Source organism: Carettochelys insculpta, chromosome 9 (assembly GCF_033958435.1).
Source record: "Carettochelys insculpta isolate YL-2023 chromosome 9, ASM3395843v1, whole genome shotgun sequence".
NCBI classification, from domain to species: domain Eukaryota; kingdom Metazoa; phylum Chordata; order Testudines; family Carettochelyidae; genus Carettochelys; species Carettochelys insculpta.
The window spans coordinates 50,482,025-50,506,086 of NC_134145.1; the positions used below are offsets into that span (position 1 = coordinate 50,482,025).

The 24,062-nt window shown below is 38.9% G+C and overlaps 1 protein-coding gene across 1 annotated transcript in view; it reads right to left on the reverse strand.

Annotated features, from left to right (window-relative positions):
• The window catches only part of CDC73 (cell division cycle 73), a 171,748-nt gene that overhangs the window by 32,537 nt on the left and 115,149 nt on the right, over nucleotides 1–24,062 (reverse strand). The window contains exons 11-13 of the mRNA XM_075002235.1: nucleotides 11,818–11,875; nucleotides 7,800–7,835; nucleotides 4,905–4,992 (exon numbers count right to left, since the gene is read on the reverse strand). Coding sequence (XP_074858336.1) covers nucleotides 4,905–4,992; nucleotides 7,800–7,835; nucleotides 11,818–11,875 — 182 coding nt within the window. The remainder of the gene's footprint in view (nucleotides 1–4,904; nucleotides 4,993–7,799; nucleotides 7,836–11,817; nucleotides 11,876–24,062) is intronic.

The following is a 24,062-nucleotide window of genomic DNA, read 5'->3' on the forward strand; positions in this document are numbered from 1 at the left end:
CCACTTTTTGGGCTTAAACATTTCTGTGTTTAACAGCTCTCTTCAGCGTTAGTTTATTGACAGCTCTCCCACAGTTGAAAGTCAGCTGGAGGCTGTGCTACATAATTAATGCATAATTGAAAGGCTCCTACATGGTTGTAACCCCTGCTTACATTGGCTTCAATTCAATTTTGATTTAATATAAAAGTTCGAGCAATCTCCAATTCATTCCTCTTGGAAACCCTTGATGCTGTGTTAATATTCTGAACTACAAGAGACGAGAAGTTAAACAAACAAGAAATACTATTTAGAAAACAGAGGAAATGATGACAGACAAAAAGTGAGGGAGGAAAAAATTTGATCCAACATGCATAAGCAGTATATGAATAACTGACTAAGTTGGCTAACTCTCTGAGACTGATATACAGCAGCAAGGCTCTTGTAGCAAGGCAACCACCATTTTCAAAAACTGATTAAAATCAAAATAAAATGTTTCAAGTGCATGTAATAAAATTTCCCTTTCAATTAACTTGCCATGTTAGTGTTCATTAATTCTTCACCTACAGGCTTCCCAGGAAAGTATCACAAAACATATTTATGGTTATACTCTGAAACAAGTGACAAAGTTAGTCAGTTTAAGAATCTGTAACTATAATCCTTTAGATTTTCATAGCTACAGTTTACGTCAGTATGTTCAATGCAGAAAGCTGGTGTTCCCAAATAGACATCAATTTAAAATCTATTTTTTAAAAATTAGTTACAATTCTAGCTACCCAGAACTCCCCACGCACTTTTGAATCGTTAAAAATCTCGTTTCCCTCATCCATTATGTCTGAAATACATACAAAAGTGGTAAACAACCAGACAGAAAACGCAGCTGTCCTGAGTAAATACAAAGTGTTATCAGATACACAAAACTAAAATATACAGAAAAGATCTTTCTTTAAAATCTGCTACAAACAGCTAAAATGTTACTTGCAACAAAAGTAACATCAAAGTGAAGCGTGATTTTTAAGCTGTCAAGCACTGAAAAGTTAACAAACTTAAAAGCTGTTAAACACTATACCTACAAGCCTGCACTTGGGACATTGTAAGAATTATAGCTCACTCTAACACTCCTACGAAGGAGGTGGATGGTAAGGTTCTGGCAATGGATTTGCTGAAGGCCCCTGAATGGAAAGAGGTCTGGGCAATGAATTTGTTGAGGGGAGTGGGTGGAGAGGGTTAAACCCCCTCCTCCAGGATAATTCCAAATAAAATGGGGTTACCTGCACTATACACTTTTATGTGCTGGATAGTTCCAGACATCCAATAAGAAAGTTGGGGCCCAATTAAACCAATGTCAAATGTCTCCTGCTGTTCTTTTGGTACAGCCAGACAATATACAGTTGTGAGAATCATTAATTACAGCTTGCAACTGACAAACTTATGTTTGGCCATCCAACATATTAAAAGTCAGTTTTAAAGTTCTGAGACAAAGTGAGAGAGATATATTGTTTCTCTAATAATCTGAGACCAACTCAGCTACAATATCACTGGCCTTGTATACACTACAGCAATCTTTCAAAAGATGATCTTTCAAAACATCGCATCCACATACAAAAATAAAGATCGAAAGATCCATCTGTTCTTTCAAAAGAACGGTCTGGGGATCAAAAAATCGACACCGTGAGAACTGCTCCTTTGAAAAAAGGGCCCGCAGAGCATCTACAAACTTTTTTTCGGAAGCTTATGAAAGGAGGCGCTCTTCCTAATCCAGGAGTGGAAAAGGGCTTCTGGAAGAAGAGCATTGTTCTTCAATTTTGGATTGAAAAAGCACATTGTGGCTGTACACTCCGTGTGTTCTTTTGAAAAGGTGCCTGATTTTCCGAAAAAACTTGTTAGTGTAGAGGCAGCCACTGTGAACAACATGTTTTAAAATTTTACTGTTATTCATCATCTTTATGATTTTTCAGGGGTTTTTTTGGAAAGCTAATCCAGAAAGGTTAACTCTTTTCATATCTGTTTAGAATCCATCACTCCAAATATTGACAAAGTGGTCACATAAATAAACTTTTATGAATGGGAGACTGAAATTAATTAAGCTTCATTTCTTCATTTGGCAATGCCACTCACGTTGCCAGAAAAACCTGGCACTTTTTGGTATCACATGATCATAATTTTACTTATTAAAAAACACCAACACAATTACTAGTCCACAAACTGTTTTTCTCCCGAACAAAAACAAAACTAATTATATTTTAAAAAGTGAGTGGGCAAAGGACATTTTATAATGCATTATTCCTGAGTTTGTCATCCAACTTGTTTACTTCATAGCAAATTTGTGAAGTTTGATAAGCTATTGTCTCTCTTGGTCATCAGTGTGAATGAGTGCAGATGTACTGTAACCAGAAACCACTGTACAGGCCACTATGACATTAGCACAGACTGAAACAGAGTGGAGACTGCTGCAGTTTATACCCTATGGTGTTTCTCACTGCAGAATCCCAGAGACTGATAGACCATAGCCAATTATGAATCCTCAGAGTCTACTGTTGGGCATACCCAGGCTTTATGCCACCATATACTATTCCTTCTAGAGTTAAAATAATATATGGAGATATACATATCTCTCAGAGCTGGAAGGGACCTTGAGAGGTAATCAAGTCCAGTCCCATGCCCTCTCTGTAGGACCAAGCACCACCCGTGACAGATTTTTTTTTTAAATCTATTTACCCCAGACCCCTCAATGGCTTCCTCAAGGATTGAACTCACGACCCTGGGTTTACAAGGCCAGTGCTCAAACCACTAACTAGTTGATACTGTTTATCACCAAGCCCTCATTCTAACAAATGATATATTTCTCTCCCTTGCCAGTTACTACACATCACTTCAAATTTTGTACTCCACAGTACAAAGCTAAAATTACATGATTGCAACAATTTATTTTAGTGAATTATATCACTGTTAGCATCAAAAATGTACCTAACTGGTTACAGTCTAACATCAGTAGTTTTCAACACAGGGAAGGGGGAGCTGGAAAGCTGTAATGTGTAATATGGGTGGATAATAAATTGAAAAAAATTAAATACTTGGTACTTATAAAGAAATGGATGTCCTTTGTGTTCTAAAGAAGCTCCCCACAAAGAATAAAAATTAAGCATTGTTAGGGGGATATATCACATCTCCAGGTGTCCGTCCCAAACAGTTACAGCTATGATAAATAGATTTGTTGAAAATTAATAAAGTATTTGCATCAGTAACATCCTTCTTGTTTTTAATCATTGCTGTACTTGATTTGTCAGTTTTTATTGCAATTCTTTTTTGGTCCTCTATACTTATAAATGTCAGTCTGTATTTGAAATGAGATTCATTGACGGACAAAGTGGGTCTGTCCCACGAAAGCTCATCAAGGAATAAATCATTTTGTTAGTCTTTTAAAGTACTACATTTCTGCTGTTTTGTTTTCCCTGAACACTCAGTAGCAGATTAAAAGTAACCATCCGACAACAAAAAAACTTCAAAGAGAAACTGCAGAGCTGCAGCTCATTTGCAAATTTGACACCATCAACCAAGGATTAAACAGAGACTGGGAGTGGCTGGTCAATTACAAAAGCAGTTTGTTTCTCCTCTCTTGATGTTCAGACCTCCACATTAACTGCTGATAATGGGCCACATCCTCTGACTGAACTGACATGGGATTGAATTTAAAAGAGAAAACTAAAAATGCAATAAAACTAAAATGACAAAAGAAGATCTAGTTATGTAGATCAAGATTATATTCCCAGATATGTTAGTTTACTGTTAAAGGTGTTAAATACAGAACAATATACTTGAAACCACCATTTTTTTTTTTTTTTTAAAACTAACTAGGGTTTTCAACCCTTCACAGGCAGAACCTGCGAAGGAAAAATCAGGCATAAGGGGCTGCCGACAAAGTAGGTTTTTGCCAGCAGAACCACATCTGCACTGCTTGATTTCTGCTGTGAATATGTAAACTGGCCTCATGAATATGCAACGAGTCACCATTTTACATTTCAAGACTACTTAATTGCATCAAGCTGTCAGCACGTAGGCTCAGGGTAGACACAGCCATTATGATCTATTGATCTATTACTCTTAGCCATGAGGGTAGTTCGCAAATCATATTTTAGTGGTTCAGATGAGTTTGATTTTAGGATGTGCTTTAAGAAACAGTAATCATAATACGATATTATGGTTTGCAAGGTATGGAAATAATGGGAGAATTTCTTAGTAGTTTAACAGTATTTCTATCTGTTAATTTACTTTGCTATAAATATTTCAAGTTGCTGTTTTATTTATATTTTTAGTAACATGAATTTTTAAATACTCACCCATTCAGTGTGTGAAGTACAGCTCATTCCCTATTTAGCAATGATTCAGAGAATGTGTAACATTTGCCATTTAAAACAGAGGAGTAAAGAAGTCAGCCATTAGACATTAACACTTCGAGTCAAAGTACAGTAGGGTCTCGCCGTTTGCGAGTGCCACACTTGCAAATTCAATTATTTGCAAATGACCGTGCTTCCCTGGGGCTCCGGGGCTGGGAGCGCCAGCGGCTGCCACGGCCTCCCCAGGGCTCCGGGGCTGGAAGCACCCACGCTGCTGTTTCCTGGGGCTCTGAACCCCCCACTTTCACATTCGCGAAGATCAGCATTTGCGAGGGTTCTGAACCCAGAACCCTCACGAATGTTGAAACCTTACTGTACTTCAGGAATTGCCATTCTTGCCAGTAACTCTCATGCTACTTTTTACATACCATTCAAGGATGCCTGTGCTTTCTTTACAATTTAGATGGTAAAATGAGCAATCAGTCAACAGGAGATAATAGATATTGCTTCTTGAATAATTACTACTCTGGCAATATCTTTATATCTGAAGACTTTTTTTTTTTTTTTATGAAGTATATTTTGTCAGTTACTTACTTTAAATCCTGCAAAAGGTCTTTTGCATTAAGCATAGTTATTAAAGAAGTTGTAGCTGCTGGAATAATGATTATGGGCGTTCGAGAGCCTGTAAAGAGGGAATTAAAAAAAATAATTTTAACAAATTAAAAATCTATTACTTGCCTTACAGATTCAAATTGTGATAGAACAACAAAATCCTCTCCATCTAAAGCACTCTCAATTCAGGCTAAAAATGTCATAGAATCATAGAACAATACAGCTGGAAGAGACCTAAAAAAGCCATCGAATCAAGCCCCCTGCTCTAAGCAGGACCAAACCCATCAGATCAGCCTCGCCAGGGCTTTGTCGAGGCAAGACTCAAAACACCTGCAGGGATGGAGACTCCACTGCTTCCTTGAACATTCCAATGCTTCACCACCCTCCTAGTGAAAAAGTTTTTCCTAATGTTCAACCTGGACCTTCCCAACAGCAACTTGAGACCATTGTTCCATGTTCTGCCATCCGTGAACACTGTGAACAGCCTCTCTCCAGCCTCTTTGCAGCCTCCCTTCAGTAAGTTGAAGGCTGTTAGCAAGTACCCCCTCAGTCTTCTCTTCTGCAGACTAAACAGTCCCAATTCCCTCAACCTTTCTTCATAAGACATATGCTCCAGCCCCTTAATTATTTTGGTCGCCCTCCGCTGGACCTCTCCAGTGTATCCACATCCTTCCTACAAATGGGGGCCTAGAACTGGACACAGTATTCCAGATGCAGCCTCAACAAAGCCAAATAAAGCGGAATAATCACTTCTCTGGATCTACTGGCAACACTCCTCTTGATGTAACCTAATATGCCATTAGCTTTGTTAGCTACAACGGCACACTGTTGACTCATGTCCAGCTTCTCGTCCACTACAACTCCCAGATCTTTTCCTGCAAAACTACTACTGAGCCAGTCGGACCCCAGCCTGTAACAATGCTTGGGATTCTTCCAGCCCAAGTGCAGGACTCTGCACTTGCCCTTATTGAACCTTTTTAGATTTCTTGCAGCCCAGTCTTCCAATTTGTCTAAGTCAGTCTGGACCCTGTCCCTATCCCTCCAGCATATCTACCTCTCCCCCTAGCTTAATGTCATCCGCAAACTTGCTGAGGGTGCAATCCAACCCCTCATCCAGGTCATTGATAAATATGTTGAACGGAACAGGACCCAGAACCGAACCTTGGGGCACTCCAATAGAAACCAACCGCCTTCCCGACATCGGGCTGTTGATCGCTACCCGCTGGGCCCAACCTTCTAGCCAGGTTTCTATCCATCTTACTGTCCATTTATCCAATCCACATTCCTTTAACTTGCCGACAAGAATATTAGGGGAGACCGTATCAAAACCTTTGCTAAAGTCCAGATAAATCACATCTATTGATCTTCCCCTATCCACAGAGCCAGTTATCTCATCGTAGAAAATAATCAGATTGGTCAGGCATGACTTGCCCTTCATGAATCCATGCTGATTATTCCTGATCACTGTCCCCTCCTCCAAGTGGTGCCTCAAAATGACTTCCTTGAGGAGCCCCTCCATGATTTTTCCAGGGACTGATGTAAGACTGACCGGCCTATAGTTCCCTGGATCATCCATCTTCCCCTTTTTTAAAGATGGGCACTACATTTGCTTTTTTCCAATCATCCGGAATCTCTCCTGATCTCGACGACTTTTCAAAGATAACGGCCAAGGGCTCCTCGACAACATACGCCAACTCCCTCAGAACCCTAGGATGAATTAGGTCCGGGCCCATCGATTTATGTACATTTAGCTTTTTTAGATAGCTCCTAACCTGTTCCTTCCCCACCAAAGGCTGTCCACCTTCATCCCACAATGCATCGCTTGTCGGATTAGTCCGGGAGCTGTCTCTGTCCGTGAAGACAGAGGCAAAGAAAGCATTAAGTATTTTAGCTTTCCCTAAATCATCTGTCACTAGGTTACCTCCCTCATCCAGTTGGGGCCTCACACCCTGATCACCTTCTTCTTGTTATCATGCCTGTAGAAACTTTTCTTGTTATCCTTCACAACCTTCACGAGTCGCAATTCCAGTTACGCCTTCGCCTTCCTGATAACTGCCCTACATTCTCAAGCCATACGTTTATACCCCTCCCTAGACATCTGTCCAAGTTTACACTTTTTGTAAGCTCCCTTTTTGTGCCTAAGTTTTCCAAGGATCTCCCCAGTAAGCCAGTCTAGTCTCCTATTGTATTTACTTCTCTTGCTGTGCATCAGGATGGTTTCTTTCTGCACCTTCAATAGGGCTTCCTTAAAATACTGAATTTTCCTGGACTCCTTTTCCCTTCATGGTAGCATCCCAGGGGACTCTGCCCATCAGGTTCCTGAAGGAGTCAAAGTCTGAAGTCTAAGATGTGTAATTTGCTGCTCTCTTTCCTTCCTTTGGTCAGAATCCTGACATCTACCATCTCATGATCATTGCTTCCCAGGTTGTCCCCCACCTCTACCTTCCCTATTAGTTCCTCCCTGTTTGTAAGCAGCAGGTCAAGCCACGCACGACCTCTGGTCGGGTCCTTCAGCACTTGTACCAAGAAAAGATCCCCAGCATTCTCCAGAAATTTCCTAGCCTGCTTGTGTACTGCCATATTGGTCTCCCAACAGATGTCAGGGTAATTGAAGTCCCCCACAATAACGAGAGCCCACGATCCGGAAACTTCTCTCAGTTGTCCCAGAAAAGCCTTATCTACCTCATCATTCTGATTTGGTGGCCTGTAGCAGGCATCAGCCACATCTCCAGTGCTGCCCACACCACTAAGCTTGACCCATGGATTCTCAACAGGCTTTTCTCCCTCTATGTACTGGAGTTCCAAGCAATCATAGTGCTCTCTTACATACATGATTGTGACTTCATAAAAGGACTTATATAACTATAAGTAACTCACCTTTTTTCTGGTTTGGTGGTGGTCTTGCTTGGGAAACTGTAACACAGAAAATATTAATGATAGACATATAAACACAAAGCATTATCATTTGTGACTATGAGGAGTTACTATAACAAGGTAAACTAAGGATGACAACCTAGCTCTTAATATTTGGAGGCTCAACATTTTGGGTATTAAAAAAAATCCTGAAATCCAAGTCCAGTTAGGTCAAAAAGTTTACTGAAACTGACCCATGTGCTTTCCTCTTGCCTGTCCAACTCATATCAAGAAATTCACACACACTAAGGATTTTCAATGGCACAAAGTTGCATGAATATATAATTATGCATGAAGAGGAACTGAGTTGAGGATCTATGCACAATGAAATAATTTTAACAGTGCCTCAGTCCTTTTACTAATGGCAGTCATGGCAAAAGGCACTATGGAAACTTTAATATACAGAGTTCAAAATTACCAAATTTGAATGTTAGGGAAAATTTGGTGTCCTAAGCACTCTGGATTGGTTGAGTCCATGCACAACAGAGAACAGCAGATGGACACAGAAGCCCTCAGATTTAAAAGCTAGCCAGAAATAACCAAGATTGAACAACTATATCAGGATAGAAACCGCTTTAATACACAGGAAGTACCTCACCCACCCAACCACACCCCCAGCTTGGACAAAGGGTTCTCTTCTTTCTCAAGTTTTGTTTTCAGACTTCCAAAATGACCTGCTCAAGTGGGAGATATTCCAGGTCAAGTGTGGAGTTGCCACAACTAGAAAATGAAATGCAGCTCTGGCTTACTTTAAACAACCTGGCAAAACCAGAAACCTACTACAAGTACATTCCTCTCTAGTCTGGCACTGTCCTTCATACTGCAACATCTGTGGCCTGGCGTGATTTTAAATTAGCAGGTTGGCCACCTACCATGCGTGTGGCCAAGTTTCCCAGGGCCCCATAAAGTTTGCTCAGAGCCACCAGTCCTGGTTCTCAGTTTTCTGTGATGTTATTTAGCTCTACTTTACCCATAAAAAAAGTCTTCTAAGCTCCCAGTAAGCAGTGGAAGTGTTGGTAGTGCTGTTGGCAGATATTCACCACCTGTGGTCCAGCCAATTATCGCGTTCAGCAGCGGTCAAGTCCTGAGGGTGCTGGACTAGAGAGGTTCAGCCTGTACTATTATAATAATGAGCTCTCTTCTAATATATTTGTTTTCTTTGACTATCACTTCCAACCATACCCTCAGGTCAAAATAAAATAGTGCTGACTTGCTATTGATTAGCAATCCCCATAGATGACTTTTCTATGAAAAGTCTACACCATTTGCACAATTCCAAACTTGAAGATGAGAATTCTTATATGGCTTTAGCCTAGTTCAGAAATAAGAGTACAATGTATCTTCAAGTCACAACTGGTACTAAGCATGACAGAGTTCCTTAACTGATTTCTAGCGTTCTAACAGATAGGTTCATGCTTATTTAGTATCAGCTTTAGCTGTACTACTGTAAATATTCACCACACACACCTACTGTCAGAAAGAAGGGACTGTATTTTTAATTATCCCTCCCTGAAACTGTCAAAAGCATGAAAATAACTGGTGACAACTTTTAATTACAAGGTCTTTGAGGGCTTAGAAATTCCACTCATTACCATTTAAAATATGACATCTTAAATGTTAAAATAACTCCCAGTAAATACTGTTTCTTTCTGGAAGGTATGAAGCTGTATTTGGCTGCTCCATTTTAATGCTAAATAAACTATTATGTACAAGAACAATATTATAATAAATTCTAACATTAAAAACCTGAAATGACATGTATATAGTTCAAATGTTACAAAATACTTCCATTTGATGGCCCAAGCAAATGTTCTCATGACATAAGCAAATGCATTCTCCTGCAGACATAGTCCCAATACCTCCTCTGCTAGTAGACCAGCATTTCAAAAGATGAAGAAATCATAGTATTTTAGGATATCTGTAAGATGAATCTATTTTGGACCAAAATTCTAGGAGACATACGTGCTCCACGACACTTAATCTCTACTCGTAATTCCGTTTGCATCTTACAAAGAAAGCAGCACCAACATAACCTTTTTAAAAAACATACAGATACACAAGTCTGTCAGTTAACATGTGTGAAATTCCATCTAGCAGTGTGGTCCTGTTGATGACAGTAGTTTATCCAGTTGGATTTCTGCTCTTGCTATTTCTACCCTTTTTATATCCTTGTTTGTTGGTTCCAAATACATTCATATTCTCAACAGCCCTACTGAGATAAATATGACAGGCAGGGTGACCTTTCTAGCACTGAAACAACTAGGAAGATAAAGAACAAGAAAGGAATCTCAATACCAGAGCACAATCTAAAAACTACTCAGAATATTCAATATTTAATAGACTTTCGAGGGAAAATATTTAACAAAAGAAAATCTTTAAGCATTACTTTCACTAAAAGATCTAAAGGAATTAACTATGTTTGTACCTACACCATCAAGTTAACTATCCAGGCCACACACATTTTATATAATATGTTAGCAACTTCACCACTCACTGTATGTGAAAAGTTAAATAGCATCACTAAATTTATTTGACAAAACTATGAAAAAAATATATCACTTCCCAGAAAGAAATATGGCCTTTGCAAACATTTTCACAGGATATGTTCCTGACCAAGTCTCAAAAATTTCCCTCAATGTTTCAAAAATTCTAACAGTCCACTTTTCTCAAATGTGTGTTTAATGTGAGCAAATCAATGACCGCCACATTATGCTAAGGCACTAAGGAACATCACAGATTGACAATTGTGAGTGAATAATATTGGTTGGGGCTTTATGAAATATTATAATGCCAATTCTACTAATAATACTTGGACATCGTCTATCTTCTTTTGGAGACTTAATGAGTAACAAGAAGGGGAATTTGTGAAAAGGTTCTCGAACACTTAATAGGAGTGCCCAATGCACAAATTAAAAAATAATCATGCCAGGATGGTATTTCCATCCACCTTTATCACTTGTCCAAGACAAGTACTTCAAAGAACTATACCATTATTGAAAGCATTTGTACCACTTGCCAATTCGTTTCGAGCTATAATGGGTGCAGTGAAATTGAAACTCAGTCATTCTATTTCCTACCACCTTTCACGACCACTTGATTTCAACATTTTAGCTGCTAAACTCAAGAAATTACAGAATAAAAAATTAATACTACAGTAAACTCATATCCAGCATTCTATTATCCAGAATTCTCAAATAACCAGCACTGTTACATCTTCCAAAAGTACAGTATTTTGAAAGTAAATACAAATAAATACAGCAAACACAGTATAAGTTTACCATTTACAATACTACTGTCATTGGTAAATAAAGTACTCTGCATACATTTTTGTTTGTTTCTCAATATCTGATCTTGTTTTTCTTTAGTGTTACACGTTGTTAGGTGTTCCTCTCTATCATCCAGAATATTCAAATATCTGGCAACCTCTGGATCCCAGGGCTGCTGGATATGAAAGAGTCTACTGTACATGCCATTTTCAATATTACTGTTAAATAGAAGCAGAAGCGATAAAAACAAGATGTTTTCTTTCATGGTTCATAAGAAACTGACTGTTAATTAAACTCAAAAGAGAAAGGAAATACATGCACCCCAAACTCAAATGCCTTCTGTTTTGGGCACCAGGAGCTCTTGAATTCCTAGGTCTGGAAAGAAAAGCTGCATGGTGGCTTTCCAAGCATTCCAACAGTATGTGACATTTGATTCTAGCACTGATATTTCACAAAAACTCAGACTGTAAAATCTGCCACTAGACCTTCAAGTTAGTGAGGCTGTTTCTGCCCTAGTTTAGAGTGAGCACAGTTAATCACAGATCTTGAACCACTGTAATTCTTAATCCACGCATTATAACATGTTAATTCATACACTGTGGCTATATATTCCCAACACAGCTTAATAAAGACATGCAAGGATTTTAGCTTCTGTCTTGTCCTAACACAAAATGCTTTCATCCCAAATAATAAGGTAATAAAGCAATGCTCTTTACCTGGTCTCGGCACAGGCTGTGCTGCCGGGGTTTGAGTTTTCCGAGCAGACGCACCTTCCTTTAAGGAGAGGAAAAGAGTTAATATTTACATCAACACCTTGCCTCTTATTCAGATTCTTTTTTATTTAAATATAGAACAGCTTTTTAATAATGATTAGGACAGAACATACTCTACCAATAATTAAATACACAGAAAACTTCATCACAAAACTCTTCAGAACTGCTGTTTTGGACTTTAAAAGTTCTGAAAACTAAAAGGGAAATACATTTGCCTGTTAAAGGTCTATCCATCACAACTACAGTAGCAACCTCTGAAATCCAGAATTTTCTCATCCGGCAACATCTGTCATCCACAGATGTTGCAGGGACCAAAGAGCCCAGGGGCTGGAGCAGCACCTGCATCAGCAGGGCAGGGGCTGAGGCTGTAACAGTGGCTGGCAGCCTGGGCAGGGTTAGAGGTGGTCAGAGCCCCCCACTGGAGACCCCATTGAGACCCTGCAGGAGGAGGGATCAGAAGCCAGCGGGCCCCGATTACTGGAGAGCCAACAGTGAACACAAGGGCTGCACTGGCTGGGGAACTGGTTGGGGAGCAGCAGGGCTCGGAAGCTGGTCAGGAAACCATGGACTGAGGAGCTGCAGGACCGGGAGCAGTCAGGGAACCATGGAAACAGGGAGTCAGCCGGGCAGCTGCGGAGCCAAGGGGAATTCTGGAAAGTGGCTGGGACTGGTGGACAGGAGGGGAGCCCAGAGGGCACTGACCACGCCTCATGCAGAAAAATCCCTCCTCTGGGACTGCTCAGGTCCTGAGGGTGCCGGACAAGGGAGGTGCAATCCATAGTAGATACAGTCAATATTTATTCATAAATAGAAATTGTTTGTTTAAAAGATTAATTTTCATACCTTTTAATAAGTAAATAAAATTATCTAGCTTTTTAATAGTGATCTGGACAAGTACATTTCGGAACACTTCACAAGGCAGGTCAGTGTTATTACCCCTACTTCATGGGCAGAGCAACAGATGCAGAGATGTAAAGTGACTTGACCGACATCTCCTAGAAGGCTAAGTAGCAGAGCCAGAAATAGAACCCAGGTTTCCTGAGTCGCAATGCAGTGCTGTTCTATACCCAGAGGAAACAGCACTTCCTCTTTTACTTATGCTCACTTAGATAAGATCGAATACCTAATCGAAATCGGCCGACTTTCCACATCACAAAACAAAAATGGAATTCTCTGAATCTACTCGTGAGATGCTCTGAGCTGGAGTGCAGGACTTCGAAAAGCATTTCTATTCTGAAAAGTTCACATATAAAATATTGTATTATATGGCTCAGGAGATCCAAGCATGTCTTCCACATTTAATTTGTTTACTTTAACGTAAAAAACCAAACCTGTACCACTCTTTACACCAGTTTACTCTGCAGAGCCAAAACATTAGCTAAGAGTGAGCAACTGTAATGGGCACTGAATCAAGCTTACAGTTGTTTCAAATAAAAGGACAGATTCTATTCTCATTTATTCCTGCGAAACCATATTGAATATAAAATTAAATAATATGCAACTATGAAAAGGAAACTAGCTGAAGTTTACAGGCCTGACAATCATTTTCTGCTATGTAAACTCAGCACACACTTGATCTGGAAATCACTGAGATATTACAAACGCTGATCTCCAAAATACCACTTGTCGAAGGAGGGACACATTCTGCTAAAAAATCCCAAATTAGTGCATTTCCAGAAAGGGAGGAGCAAGGGTACATGGAAATATAGGAAAAGCCACAGCTATTCAGTTTTAAACAGAATTTTAGAATACACTGTAGCATTGTTCTCAGACTCTATAGCAAATCTTTTGTACAGAAGTCTCTGGGATTTTCAGAGAGCATCATATTTATAGTATAGAGCCCTTCCTCAAACTGTTTCCTAGTTTCTCTTAATCATTCTAATATAATAATTCAACTTAATTATCAATTGAAAAACCTTTTAAAGTGCCAGCTAACCAAACTGACAACGTCATCTGTTTCTACATAAGAACATACAGCTCTTGAGATCCACCAGCTATCAAGTGGCAACAGAAGTACTGGAAGGTCGGGGAGGAAAGAGTACAGGAACTGAGATGTGATATAGCAAGCCAAAATAGCACAGTAAACTCTTTAATATCCAGCATTCTATATCACCCAGAACTCTCAAACAGCATTTTATCCATAATGTTGGATAAGTTCTCCATAAGTACAGTATAGTGAAAGTGAATACAAATAAATAAGGAAATACAGTACAAGTTTACTGTGTACAATACTACTGCTGTTGGAAAGTAAAGTACTCGGCATACATTGTTTGTTTCTTAATATATCTAATTGTGTTTTATCCTTCAGTGTTATGCACTGCTAGGTATACCTCTCTATTATCCAGAATATTTGAATATCAAGCAACCTCCAGGTCCTGCGGCTGCCAGATATGAAAGCATTTACTGTAGTCTGCAACCCTCCAGAATAGACAAATTCTAACATAAGAGTACATTGTAGTTTCAGCATTTTGTTATTGAGGTTTTGAGGAAAATCATTAGATTTCCATGCACAGGACTCAGTAAGGAATACTAAATTCTCTGTTCCTACTTACCCATTTCAATTGTGTCTTAACACTGTAGTCATATACTAACATTGACTGCTAAGTTCATTGCTCATCATTTCAGTAGAAACTTCGACTCCCAATTCTCATCCAGTGAAATTCAGTTACCTAACTTCCTTTGGCTTGGATTTTCAAGGAACACATTTATGTATCGTGGTTAGATATTAAAGTCAAGGACAAACAGGTGATAACTTCTGAGAAGAAAAAAATGTCTCCTCAATACATCAATAGAGTAGTTAAATGGAAAAAAAAAAAAAAAAACTTCCCTGGAAAGTGTATTTGGTATATACAAAAGATGCACAATTAGCTCTCATCATATTACATGTTAATACAACCAGTGATCAATCAACAACAGAAGGATGAGAAATTATTTCCTGGAGTATCAAGCCTATTTCGGTATTATCCACTAACATTCACTAATCTTCCACTTTTTAAAGGGACCATTACTGAAGCTGCATAGAAGAAATGAGAACTGGATGCCTACATTGGATCACTACACAATAGAGAATCTGTCAAAAGCAGCTCATTCTTGAAATCTTTGGATAACAGAGGACAGGGAAAAAGGCAATCACTTATTTGCTAAACAATCACTCATAGTAATAGCACTGGTTAGGGTGGCAATGAGGCATCACTAAACACCAGCTCAATCCTCTGACATCCCAATTTTACAGAGTTCTAGGAGCCCCGAACAAATTCTCACAATTTGAATATTGTAATATTTGCCATACTTTTTGCTAGATCAAACAGGACGGAATTCTTCAATAAAACCATTCCTTAATTCAATCAGGGGAGTCACTAGACACATACAGCTCAATCTCAAGGCCTGAGAGCAATAACAGCACCTGCCAGATATACCTGGTGGAGGAGGGAGACTAGGCTTGCAAGGCAGTGTTGAGAACTGAAGTTCCTTAAAATTCCCTCTTCAAGCTACTTAGTATAAATCACTTGTACTTAATGTTAAAACCATATGGCACATTTCCAAAGGATACAGCTAATACATATTTACCGTAGAACATTATGCACCTTCTTCAAAGGCTAAAAAGGAATTATTTTTATGATAAATTGCTGTTTTGAACAGCATGCTGTCTCATAGCATCTGTTTTCTGATGGGTAGCACACAAATTGGCACTAAGATTGTACATCTGATTATCTTATTTTTGTGGTTTTGGCGCCATGAATTATAACCAACTTTCATTCTGTAAAACTTATTTTGTAGTTTGTGTGCATGGTTTCTTTCTTCCATAGAATATGCACACATCAGAACAACACATATACAAATACACCCTGAGGATATTATGATTTCCAAATAGTGCATATTTTTTTCCTGATTTTTCATCTTTCTTGTAGTGCAAACCATGGGAGAATTGATCAATGATTCACACCTGAAGTCAAAGGAAAAGTATCACTACTACAAAATAACTAGAGAATAGTAGAATTTAAGATGAAACACCTCAACTGTAAAGCATCATGATATCTAATTAGTTGTACTATAGCAAATTCCAATAATTCTATTTAAAAGAACAGATAACATACAAAGGTGACAGGCATATAAGAGGAGAAAAGTATTGGGAATCTTCAGAGACATGAAGAATTAGGTAAAATTTAGGATTGGAGAGAAGTGAAGTATGAAGAAGAGTTCAAACAAGATTCAGAGAGCCACCAGTAAACTGAAGATTCATGCATGTAGTAAAGAAACAGGAGAGGAAAAGATGCCCTTTTTCCATCAAGAACAACAAGAAGTCCTGTGGTGCCTTATAGATGAACAGATATTTTGGAGCATAAGCTTTGGTGGGCAAAGACCCGCTTCATCAGATGAATGAGTGGAAGGGTTTCAGAGGAGGATTTAAAGAGGGACTTCTCAGTCAATGGGAAGGGCAGAGCTGACAAGGTCTATTCAGTCAGGGTGGATGTGGCCCATTATCAGCAGTTAATGTGGATTTGTGAACATCAAGAGAGGAGACAGACATCAAGTCAGTTAAGTCAGAGGGGATGTGGTCCATTATCAGTACCTAGTGTGAAGGTGTGAACATCAAGGCTACGTCTACACATGCCCCAAACTTTGAAATGGCCATTCAAATGGTCATTTTGAAGTTTACTAATGAAGTGCTGAAATGCATATTCAGCGCTTCATTAGCATGCGGGAAGCAGCGGCGCTTCGAAATTGACGCTCCTTGCCGCCGTGCGGCAGTGTCCTTTCGAAAAGGAGCCCCATCTGGACGTGCCTACTTCGAAGTCCCCTTATTCCCATCAGCTCATGGGAATAAGGGGACTTCGAAGTAGGCGGGGTCCTTTCGAAAAGGAGCCCCGTCTGGACGTGCCGCGCGGCAGCAAGGAGCGTCAATTTCGAAGTGCCGCTGCTGCCCGCATGCTAATGAAGCGCTGAATATGCATTTCCACACTTCATTAGTAAACTTCGAAATGGCCATTTGTGTGGCCATTTCGAAGTTTGGGGCACATGTAGACACGGCCCAAGAGAGGAAAAAACTGGGCCAACCACTCCCAGCCTCTGTTCAATTCTTGGCTGACAGAGTCAAATTTGGACATGAATTGCAGCGCTGAAATTTCTCTTTGCAGGTTATTTTTGAAGCTTTTTTGTTCTTGTTGTAGGACTGCTACTTTTAAATCTGTTACTGAGTGTCTAGGGAGACTGAAATGTTCTCCTATAGGTTTTTGTATGTTACCATTCCCGATGTCTGATTGACATCCATTTATTCTTTTACATAGAGACTGTTCGGTTTGGCCAATGTAAACTGCAGTGGGGCATTGCTGGCACATAATGGCATATATTATATTAGTAGATGTGCAGGTGAAAGAGCCTCTGATGGTGTGGTTGATGTTAGGTCCTATAACGATATCAGTGCTGTAGCTATGTGAGCAGAGTTGGCCCCGAGACTTATTGCAGGGATTGGTTTCAGGTTTAGAATCACTGCAGTATGGTCTATAGTTGCTGGTGAGAATTTGTTTAAGGTTGGCAAGCTGTCTCTAGGCAGGACAGGCCTGCTTCCCAAGGTTTGTGAGAGTGAAGGACTGTTGTCCAGGATGGGTTGTAGATCACCAGAGAAGCTTTAGCCGGGGTGCTGTATGTGATGGCCAGTGGTGTTCTCTTGTTTTCCTTATTGGGCCTGTCTTGTAGCAGGTGGCTTCTGGGCACGCGTCTGGCTCTGTCAATCTGTTTCTTCACTTCCCGACGTGGGTATTATAGTTTCAGAAAAGCTTGGTAAAGGTCCTGTAGATGTTTGCCTCTGTCTGAGGGATTGGAGCAAATGCAGTTCTACTTTAGTGCCTGGCTGTATACAATGGATTGTGTAGTGTGCCTTGGATGGAAGCTGGAGGCCTCCACATTAGCTACTGATAATGGACCATATCCTCTCTGCCTGAACTCACTTGATTTCTCCTCTTGATGTTCACAACTCCACATTAACTGGTGATAACGGGCCACATCCGTCCTGACTGAATAGACCTTGTCAGCTCTGCCCCTCCCCTTGACTGAGAGTCCCTTTTTAAATCCCCCTCTGAAACCCCTCCATTCATGCATCTGACAAAGCAGGTCTTTGCCCACAAAAGCTTATTCTCCAAAATATCCATTAGTCTATAAGGCGCCACAGGACTTCTTGTTTTTTAAGATACAGACTAACTCGGCTACCTCTCTGATACTTTTTCCATCAAGTAACAGAAGAAAAGCCATGAACTGGGCTTATTATTCAAAACAATAAATAAGACCGAACAAGAAACAACTGAGACTGTCCTCAGAGTAGGAGATCAAAGACAGGAATTCGGTGGATAAAATTTAATTTAGATAGCTTACAAAGCTATGCATTCCAAATTGTCAATAAAAACTGCTAAAGAACTATTGACAACTGATGGGATACAAGCCTATTAAAACACCTTCCTCTGAAATTGCTTTAGTCAACCTCTTTAACCTTTAGAGTACTGATGATTTAACCTTCCTACCCCCTCACAACACTAAAAACTGTGCAGGCTATGTAGTAGGTGGTAAGCAGTTACTAATAGTAGTACAGGTTCAAACTCCTTTGTCCAGTAACATCCCTCCTCCGGCAGGACAATCGATGTTGCTGAACCAAAAAACAGCTGTGGGACTCCAGCCAGGAGACTCCCAGTAGCCCCACATCTGGGAGCTGGCTGGGTGCAGACCACCACTGGCAGCCCTAGCCATGGGAACCCCGGCCAGAGGTGGGGGAACCATGGTAGCCCCAGCCACGGGGACTCCAACCTAGGACAGGGATATCCTAGCATCCACGTGGAGCACTGCCCAGCAGCCCTAGCCATGGGGACACCTGCTGGATGTGTGGGGCCACCAGCCCTGCAGAGACACCTGCAGGAATGCCCCCTGGTTCCACACAGCCAGTCTGAGTTCTTTGCCTGGCAAATCCCCTTGTCTGGGATCACTCAGGTCCTGAGGGTGCTGGAGGAGGGAGACAGAACCTGTAGTTTAATGAGTACAAGATTTCAACATTATCTGTTTAAAATTTCCTGCAATGAGGCAAATACTTAAATCAAGCTGAAGAAAAATATATACTGGCATGGAAGTTAAAAGCATGGTAATTTTGCTTCCCTGAAAAAGATATACGTGGATTTTAAATAGATGATAAAAATTACTTTTCAATTTTTTTTTTCAAATAAACATACAAATTCTAAAGTTCATTGGCTATTGTTCACTATATGATAGTAGCAGATATGATATAATACTATGGTTTTTCAGAGGGGTAGGGAAAACTAACCTGGAAATTTTAGTTAATACACTAACATGATCACACCACAGCTGCTGAACAAATGACATATTATCCCATAAAAGTTTATGAATAACGGAACATTTTTGCTACAAGGATGACATACCTAATTCTTATGCATAAACCATGCAAGACTGCTAAGGAGTAGATTATGAATATTCACAAACTAATTTAGTCACAAACCCTGTAATTTGAAAAAAAAAACAACAAAAGTTCCGTAGACTCCTTACACTATGTTTTAATCAGGAACAAGTTACTTTAGTTCTAATTTACCTTGCAAAGCTGTATTTTATTAGCTCATGACTTACACACTAACACATGTAGGTTCTTAATCAACTTTCATTATCCATTTTCCTACTCCCAAATAACTACCATTTGGCTTTTAGGTATCAGACCAATTTTTTATTATTATATATTCCAATATAAAACAACATCCACTGTATGTGGTTTCAGTAAGGAGTCATTGATTTCATTTCAGCACCCCTTGCTTCTGAGATATGCCATTGAAATTCTTTTAAACTTCTATTAAAAGTACAGAAAAGAGGGAGAAAGTTATGCCACTTGAAATTTACAATATTAAGTAAGGCTTTCATTTTAACATTTCTTGTTCCCTTTCTCTTACCCTGCAAAGAGTTTTAGAAGGAAGAAACTACTTGTTTGACAGTCTCCTGGTGGTATTCAAGATGGCAACAGCTGTTGAGGTGAACTAGAGCTGTTGTTGCTGAGTCTGAACCTGCTTCATCCAGGTGTTTTATGGGATTCAGCTGGAGTTGGCAGAGGTATTATTTGGTTCCCTCCTTTTAACTCAGGACATCTCTTAGAATTAAGATAAAAAAGGAGCAGGGACCTCAGACAGCAGCTACGCTGGGGATGTTTACTTCAGTAGCCTCCACCTCGTCTTTCTCCTTCCCCAGCTCGTCATCTCTCTCTTTAAGGACCCACAAATGGAGTGATGAGTAGATTAGCCCAGCCACTTATTCTGTCCATTTAGGCTTAATATACAAAACCAATATTTGTTCATTATTTGCCCCCATCTTCTGTTTTTACTGAGCTGGACTTCAATTATATCAATATGGCTTTTTTATTTAGACTAAAACAAGCTGTCTGATTCTCTTGCTTTTATTCAAAACATTCATTATTGAAGGCAACTTGACCTATTTCCCATCAATTTTTGTTGTTATAATGAGTGAAACTTTCAAAATGTTCATGCATTGTCTCACTGTTCATAAGCAGAGTCCTGCAAATCCAAGGATATCTACTTTATATCTGCGGGGGTCCACATCATTTTTGTGGACGCAGATACATATTTTGTATCCATGGAGGACTCTACTCATCAGGTTCCCATATGAAAATCCATAAACTGACTGCACTGTTTTCTGACCTTTTGAAGAAAACCATTTTAGCAGAAAAGTCCAGGGACATAAGTCTAGCAAAGCATCAAGTTACTGTTTCTATCTTTGAAAACCACCTAACCTATAAATTGCACATGAAACTTGCAAACAGAATGACACCTTCCTATCAACATTGCAAAAACTTGTCTTCTTTTGCTAGTTATGCTGGCTTCCTGAATCATCAGAATAATGTGGCCCCAATCTGATTTACTTTAATACTAGGCAACATACCAAGTTGCTAGAAACTCTCAAAAATAACCTTAACGGGGCTGCAAACACAACGAAGGGTCCTGTGGCACCTTATAGACTAACAGAAATGTATGAGCATAAGCTTTTGTATATAAGCTTGTGCTCATACATTTCTGTTAGTCTATAAGGTGCCACAGGACCTCTCGTTGCTTTTGCAGACCCAGACTAACAGGGCTACCCCTCTGATACTTAACGGGGCTGTGGGGGTATACTTTGCAGCTGCAAACATCACAATGTATCTCCAAAAAAACAGGGAGTTTTCTAGCTGTCATAGACTTAGCCAACTCTAACTATATTAACTAAGGCCATTATAAGACTAGTTTTTCTGATACTCTTTAATCTACAGTTGCGATAAGTGAATTAAATATTTTATGGTATATTTTTGCCTTTTATGGATTTAATTTGCAAAATTCAATCAATGTCAATGGATTCCCGTCTTTAGTCCAATCCCACTGTACATTTAAATTGTGTACTGCCAATTTCTGAAGCCTGAAATGGTATTAACATTTATAGTTTAATGAAAAAATTTCTTTAAACCTGGTACTGTCGTGACATAAATAATTACAACCATTTGGGACAATACTCCTATGATTAGAAGACAGATATATACTATGTTGTACTACAACTTTTTACCAATAAGCCTATGATTTTTCCCTCCCCCAGGGAGCCTTTTGTGGCTACAAGTTGATTTACATTTTTAGGTAGTGCAACTTGGATAGGGGCCAGTTATTTAAAAAGAGGTTACTTATTGTTCTTATTTAAGTCATGACTTACAGCAGTGAGTGAAGCTTTCGTAATTAGTACGCCTTATAGTATGCTCATCCGGCATCCAAATGTTTTTATATGAAAATCCACAAACTGATCGAACTGTCTTCTGACCTTTTGAAGAAAACAGCTTTAGCAACAAGGGACAGAACTGACAACTTGATGCCATCTTGTGGCTTTCCTAATTGTAGGAGTTTAATTCTTATTATGGTTCTTTCAACATTTTTGCCCTTTATTACATTTTGAGCAAACTCTTGTTAGCGTTTTACTCCACCAAAATTTAAAAACATCCACACTACTCAAACATACTTAAAGTGCAGGTACAGATGATAAAACGGTAACAATATTAATTTGGACAGTCCATCTTCAGTCTGGATACACAAATGAAATAACTTTCAATTTTACCACCACTGTAGCAAGCCTAGTAATCCAACATATTTCATCATTAAGTTTTTCTACTTATTAGAAGCTTTGGCATTTCAATCTTGGGCAAGAATGAAGCATCTGAGCTAGACAGTGAGTGTATAAACTCCATAAATATTAATGGTCTATTCAATTTCAGGGAGAAAAATATAAAAAAATTGTCTACGAAACTACTGTAGTATTTTATGATGGGAAAGCTGCATGGTAGCAATCCCTGCAAAAAGTGGAAAGCCAATAATAATCAAATCTAGAATTAGTCTTGAATGAGCTACTGTACTTGGAGAACGTGAAGGGTTTAGAGTTTATATCTAGTACGCATTTCTGTAGAAATTAAATTTTATGTGCTTTAAAGTACTACAAAAAGGGACACAATAAAAGGTCACAGCTTAAGCAGAGATGGTAAACACATGGCCTGCTCAAGATATCTACCCCCATTCACATTAATGATTCAGATTCTGCAAAATACAAGATGTCATTAAAATATGTTTCTTTGCCCTTACATCTTGTGTATATGTTTTGTGGGGTGGGAGGCTTTAAGTACGATGATGATGCAAACAACTCCAATGGAGAAAGCTCCCATTCATCTCAATCTTGTTCTCTCTATTAAGCCAAATTATTCTGTCCACCACAGGGTTTTTATAAATTTCAGATGTGTAACTGATATGATTGGTCCACACACTTCCACATATACATGTGCAAATATCCAAAGGGCTGAAATAAACTGAAGTCTTAAGTGTCTTGCGTAATTTTACATTATATTTTTAGCTAACAAAACTTGTCATTATATTTAGCTCTTATACCAAACACCATACTGTAGTAAATGTATACAATATAGTAGCTTAAACTTCTAAAAATGATACACTTAAGGCCTATGTCTACCACTGATTACTGAGAAAACTGAAGTGAAATGAGAATAGCAAGTAGTCTATTTTATAGACTTGGCTTCAGAAGCATAAATTCTGAATTAGTTTGACACCATGCGTCTTTAACATGCGGGGGGGGGGACGACCCTCTTCATTTCTCCCCTTCTCTATGCCAAGAATCACAATTAAGAAGCCCAATAATAATTGACTTTTCAGCAATACGACAAAATACAGCTCACAAAAGTTTATGATATGTACAACATTAAGAATACAGCTACTTTTGTCTAAAACCAAACTGGTATGAAACTGGTCAAAATGAAGAAGCCACTTTATAAATAATTTGAACAACAACAAATAAAGGTGAAAGACAGCCCACACTTTATTGTAATTCCAAATCAGTAACAGATTTTCATCATGAAAGATTACAAAGAAAAAAAAAAATTCACACTTCAGGGGAATGTTTTTAGAAAGATTATATACATTTCTACATCTAAATCTCCATAAATTAAAAATGCTAAAGATAATGGAGAATTACAGTGAATGAATACAGTATTTGAAGAGCTTTTTTTTGTTTTTTAAGTTTCAGGTGAATTATGGCAGGGAAAATTAGAAAGTTGTAAGTTTTTTATTCTAAATTATTGGGTGAGGAGTATAACTTCTGTTTGAACTGGGGCAATGTCTGTTTCATAATATTTAGTCCAAAGATGTTTGCTTAAAAATTTTGCAGTCACCGAACTATAATTTAAGAGCTTGAGAAAGTTATCAGAAACTGTATCCTGACAATAAAAAGAGTACTCAACTGTTTCATCAGTGATAAGGTTTGAACATTGTCTTAATTGAAAAGAATTAAGAATCTTTACTACCATTTCTTAAGCAATGAAGTAAAAACCCAAAAGTATAGGATTAACATCATCCAGGCTACTGACAAGACTTACCTGTTGCAAATACACTGGACGGACACTTAAAAAGCTCAAGTTACAAGCAAAAACTGAAGGAACAGAACCAGCATCAGATACTAATACTGGAACACAACTGTTTGGGTCACAGAAAGACAAACAGAAGAATGAATGGGATCTGGAAATGGCAATTACTGAATTGCTGCACGATTCACATCTTAAATATTGAAAGCGACATTAAAAGCCAGAGTATAGCTCTGAGATTTGTTACATTTTTGAACCATCCTTAGAG